Below are 6,000 nucleotides of genomic sequence, written 5' to 3' on the forward strand. Positions count from 1 at the left end.
GAGAGAGAAAGAGAGATGGATAGTATAATAAGGCTAAAAAAAAACACTGTACGTCCTACGTCTTTCCTCTGATGTGTCTCTGCTTCTCACTCTCTCATTATTTTTCTCACATCATGTATTAAAATAAACGCTCCCAAACAGTTCTTCCTCCCCAGGCAAAATGGCATAAGAACAGACCCCCACCCACGCTCATGTCCCTTCCAGTTACTCTCTCTCTCTCTTCCATTCCTTTCACAAATGCACACATACACATTCTCTCTTTTCCTCAGGATCAAAGCCATTTTCTAACTGTGTATTAGGGGAGGGTGGGTAAGAGTTAACAGCAATACGTAAAGCAAATCAAATTTTTATTGAAGCCTGTGGGACGTCACCACAAAAGCTGAAAAGCAAACAGCTTGGTACGAATGTGTCTGGAGTCCGTTTCGTATGCTTGCGACAGCGGTGCCGCTTGTTTTAATCTCCTGCTCTCCCACTGTCCTGCTCTACCTACGGCCCTCACTTTGTTCTTCCATCTGCCTTTCTCTTTCCAGATATCTGAAGCCAGATGTGAAGAAGAAATCCAAACACAAAACGGCAGTGATTAAAAAGACCCTTAACCCAGAATTCAATGAGGTATGGATGTATTTGATGAACTGCCGGTGCCGGGGAGTGCGGCACACTCATTTCATTACACGTGCACATGTGTGTCGTGCGCCTCACAAGCGTCTTGAGTGTTAATGAGATGTCTGGTCCAATATTTCTTTGCGCTGCGCCCTTGCTCACTTCACATTCCCAGAAGACCTCCACCTAAATGCACTTTTGTCTTGCATCACCATGTTGCACATTTCTAATTTCAGTCATGTCCTCGGTTTCTCTTTTTCTCCCTCTCCTCCTTCCCGTCTGTCTCACACTCTCTCTGTCATGTGGGTGGCAGGCGATCACCAGTAAGGCTAAGTGTTTCCTTTCACTCAGAAGTAATACACACCCAGATTGGCCATATAATTACTCCTTGGCTCAGACTGAAGGCTGCTCACTCCAATCTCACACGCCACTATGTGCTTAAAAGCAGGTCTGCCCCCTGCTCCACAGGAGCCCCGCTCAGCAAAACTATGATATCATATCATATCAAAACTGTTCATGAGGGTGCTGAAAATTCATGGGAGGAATAAGAGGCAGGAGCAACAGCACTCCTCAACATATTATATTTAGAACATGCTCCAGTTTCTTTTTTTATGAACTGTTTGAACATGTGTGGCTGCCTTTGGCTCTGGGGAGAGGGATGGGTAGAAGTCAGAAGAGGAAGGTCCAGTGGTTTGATCCCTGTGATCCCAGCATGATTTAACTCAGATACCCCAGAAAGCAGCCTCTATTTAAAATGTATTGCCTTCTACTGCATAAATGTTTCTATCCTTTATTCAGGCACATGCCAGGCTTCCGTCAGTGGGTGTGAAAGCCCCAGATGGGAACATCTGTTTGACTGAACTACCAAATGCCATTTGTTTCTGGAAGTTTGTTTTTGAAGCAACTTTTCATGGGGTTTAATATTTTTATTATTCCCCAGGTGGCTTCGGAGCTGTCAGGATGATGCATATGAGATCTTTCTGTGTTTAAAAATGTCCTTTGAAATGAATGAGGGGAAATCAAAAGTGACAATGAATAAATAACACTTTGGCCAAAGGGTTGATCAAATGAGAACCTGAGGCACCGTCCTTCAAACTCTGATAATGCAATTAAACTATTGAACTGCTGCAATAATCCATGTCATATTTTACCACCCACAGGAGTTTTTCTATGAGATCTCTCTATCTGAACTGGTCCATAAGACACTGGAGGTCACAGTATGGGACTATGATCTGGGAAGATCTAACGATTTCATAGGTGAGAGCATGCAATTATGATCTGTTATAATGAGCTGTTTTTTGCAACCAACTATGGGGCTGTTTACACACAACATGTTTTTGCGTTCTAATGCGCTGCGTTTCCATTGTTTATCTTTGAACACAGGCACTGGACAGTCTCGAATCCTTGCCATTTTTTTACTACTTTTTTCTCACGTTTTTTAACGCAAAAGCGCATTCTGTGTGAATGACCCCGAACTGTGCATTATTCCACTAATTGCACGGCTATTCACCAAATAAATATGTGGGCATACAATACTGATACGAATTGAAATTATTTTATCTGTGTTATCTTAAACCTTCAGATAGGAACAAAGCAATCCAATACAATGTACAAATCAATCGGTCTAGCAAAGTGACAAAGTCAATTTTAAGTAGCAGTCTGACACACAACACTACCATGTATGACAATGGATATTAGGAAATATTTGCAATTGAATCAGAATCAAATATTCCAAAGAGTTGTGTGATAATAGAAATTTCCTTGATTGGAAACTTTTGTTGACAATAAATGAAAATTTGATTAATCATGCTTAAAAATTAGGCATGATAAAAATTCTTCATTGGCATACATCTAGAAATTAATTGGATTACCCTGCCAAATTAAATGTATTATCTTTATTATATGTGCTTTGAAGAATAAGGGCTGTGCCAACATGGGCTGTGTTTGTAATAGCATACTATCATATTATAATATTTCGGAAGTATATAGTCTATATACTATGCTCAGCATGCTAATTTTCTATATAGGGAAGGGAATACCCCAGATGACCTACCGCAGTTGCTAAAATATGCATTATTAAAGAGAGCACTCTGTGTCAAATACTATATCCCACAATGCATTACACTAGATGAATAGAGCAGAAGTCAAACTTGTTGTCATTTTAACATCTTGTTCTTGATTCATAATTTGATAAGATTAAAGATTAAAAGGCATTTTGAAGCCAAGATTAAAGACATTTTTACAAAAAATCAGCAAGGATGCAACAATGTTAAAATTGTGTCCAATACTAATAAAATTATATTTATTTTCATGTTATGGCTTAAGAATTTCATGCTAAATGGAAATCAATACATTTTAACCTATTATAGTGTAATAAATTACTTGTGCACATTAAGTGCACATTATAATCTGCAGTATGAAATTTAATAGTCACTGAGATTGTGATATTAAATTATTTTTTTATTTTGAAAGATTAAACATGACAGCAAAGGTAATCTAAATGCAAATATAGGGAGAATGAGCGTGTAACATTAAATATCTGAATATCTTATATTTCATAAATTTAAAAAATCTCTATTATCAGCTGATATGGTACTGATAAGACGTGCATCCCATATGAAATGCAATATTTTCAAGATAATTACTGCATACCGTACATTTGCTGATTTAAACATGCACAACTGCTTGAAATGTTAATGACTGCATAATGTTCTGTTTCATATACCATTTTTAAAGAGGCAGTATTCAGTATATACTATGCAGTAGTCAGTAAGCAGTAGTTTTTCATTCAGAACACAGCTTGCTATTAAGACTTATGTACTTACACAACTCAAAATATACTCTTGAATGGCAGGTGGTGTGTGCCTGAGCTGTCATGTCCAAGGAGATGCACTTCGTCACTGGATGGACTGCTTGAGGAACAAGGGTCAAAGGGTGGAGCGCTGGCACATTCTGACCAATGAGCTGCCTCAGACCACCTGCCATGATTGAGGAAGAATCCTGCCAGGAACGAGGAAATCAGTCATGATAGGTTAATTGATTTGATTGATATGAGGTGGACATGGAGATAATTATATGAGCTAACTAGGGGCCAGGATGTTGGAAATAAATTACACACTTAGTGCTGTTTAAAAGGGAAGTGGAGGATGGGCCACCAGTTGTCTTCTGACTTGGTGTCACTCAAAGTGAGTCCCTGCCCCTTTCACCCACTTCTCTCACTCTCTCTCTCACGCTCATTGCTGCACGTTTTATACACATTTTGTAACGTTGAAGTGTATTTTACTCTTATGAAATCTTGTGTAGCACAATTCTCTTTTTTGACTAACTGATTACAATATATTTCAATGTCCAGTGCTTTCGTAATGCTTGCAGACAGCGCATCTTTAACAAAATACGGGGGTGCTTGTAAACTGCCTGCCATAAATGCATCAAAATGATATACACATGCTATCGCCATGACAACATGGGAAAGTCTTTAAGGGCTTGCCCTCTCAATGTTGTCAATCATATTTAAAACGAATACAATTTCATCAGGAGCAGGTTTATGTGTGCTGCAAACAAACAGACTATCCATTTTGTAGCATGATGCAATGTTTACATTTTTTACTTTGCACCAACTGTGTTTTCCAAGGCCTCAAATTTGGCGGTTTTCAATTTCCAGTTGTTACTTTTCTTTAAAAAGGGGTTTTATGGACATGCTACAATTTGATATCGCATATGTTAATTACTTGATATATTTTTGGAATCAAATGTTTATATGTGCCATATACTAGGACTATCTGGAGTTCACGCATCTGCATGCGTATGCGTGTGTGTCGTCTGGTTGTTTTGTACCAAAAACGTGCAGTATTCTTGAGGCTTTGTGGTTTACATTTATATGAAGTGATTATGTACAAATTGGAAATACATTTGAAATGCATTGCTCTTTAAGATGTGCGTCATTTCCTTGCATCCTCTTGAAGCAAGCTTAGAAACCTCTTAAAGGGGTCATATGATTTTTCTAAAAAGAACATTATTTTGTGTATTTGGTGTAATGAAATGTTTATGCGGTTTAAGGTAAAAAAAAAACACATTATTTTCCACATACTGTACATTATTGTTTCTCCTCTATGCCCAGCCTTTCTGAAACACATTGATTTTTACAAAGCTCATCGGTTATAAACGAGGCATTTGTTGCATCCAGTGGGGACATAATTACGGATTATAATGACTTGTACTGTCTTTTTACGCATTGCGTTGCATCGCGCCGCATAAACATAAAACCATGTCTGCATTTGTGATCGGAGAAATGACAAACAACAAGCACTACTCTACACTGCTCATAACTCTCGTTTGAATCATCAGTGGCAAATTCCTTAAAATGAAAACGTACTTACAGGCTGTGAGTCCAGAGGCGGACAGTAACTAAGTACATTTACTTGAGTATTGCACTTAAGTACAGTTTTTGAGTATCTGTACCTTACTTGAGTATTATTTTTTCTGGAAACTTATGACTTTAACTTCACTTTTGAAAACACATTTGAAAAACAAATATTGTACTTTTCACTCCACTAAATTTCTATTAAGATCCTCGAAGTAGAAAGTCGTTACTATGTAGCAGCTTTGAAAGTCAGTGGGTGATTTTTTTCTTCTCTAAAACGTGACTTTCTTTTTTCAGACAGTTTATCAGTAATCACTCTTGGGGCTACATGAAGTGATTTCCCAGCATTTTTTTTAGCACTGACCAGTTCCAAATGTGATATTTATTTACAACAATTCAATAATAAGACATTAATATTGTGGTTTATATTAAACACAATATTGTCTGATTTTGCTAAATTGTGTAAGTGAAAATATTACCTATATATAAAGCCACAGAAGAACTGTTGTGCGTCTCCTAATAAAACACAAAAGGTGTTTGACTGATGGCAACCACATGTGACGACCCCGGGCTGGACTCTGCTTCGTCCTTAACCGAACTTCAACTTAACCACTGATTTCTCGTTGTGTCCTCTTTTGGAAGGCCAAACAAAGTATTTTCGCTTTTGCAATGAAACACACAGCATCTCCACAACATGGCAGCGGCGGTGGCAGCAACAATAAAGTTACGCCTTCTTTCTTTGCGTGAACATTTTGGCGGTTATGCAAATCTTCCCACACAGTGACGTAGACATGTGGGGGCGTGTTTAAACGAGGCATTTTAGGAGGGCGTGGATGAGTCTCAACTTTTATAAAGAATATCTCTTTGGGTTTGAGACTTTAGTCTTTGCAACTTTAGAGATCTTATCTATTCATGAACAGCTTGTAACACTCCAAAGAGAAAGGAAAACTTGAAATCGCATCATATGACCCCTTTAAGAATTACGATTCGTAATCGCTCCGGCTAGCAGAACATCTATCATGGCACACCACCAACATATA

The 6,000-nt window shown here is 38.1% G+C and overlaps 1 protein-coding gene across 1 annotated transcript in view; it reads left to right on the forward strand.

Moving 5' to 3' along the window:
• The window catches only part of LOC107552479 (double C2-like domain-containing protein alpha), a 29,616-nt gene extending 25,396 nt beyond the window's left edge, over window positions 1-4,220 (forward strand). The window contains exons 9-11 of the mRNA XM_016234375.1: window positions 531-612; window positions 1,761-1,857; window positions 3,455-4,220. Of these exons, the coding sequence (XP_016089861.1) occupies window positions 531-612; window positions 1,761-1,857; window positions 3,455-3,591 (316 nt within the window). The 3' untranslated portion in view covers window positions 3,592-4,220. The remainder of the gene's footprint in view (window positions 1-530; window positions 613-1,760; window positions 1,858-3,454) is intronic.
• Window positions 4,221-6,000: the final 1,780 nt, after the last annotated feature.

The sequence above is a fragment of the Sinocyclocheilus grahami genome, unplaced genomic scaffold (assembly GCF_001515645.1).
Source record: "Sinocyclocheilus grahami isolate Dianchi unplaced genomic scaffold, SAMN03320097.WGS_v1.1 scaffold451.1, whole genome shotgun sequence".
Taxonomy (NCBI): Eukaryota; Metazoa; Chordata; class Actinopteri; order Cypriniformes; family Cyprinidae; genus Sinocyclocheilus; species Sinocyclocheilus grahami.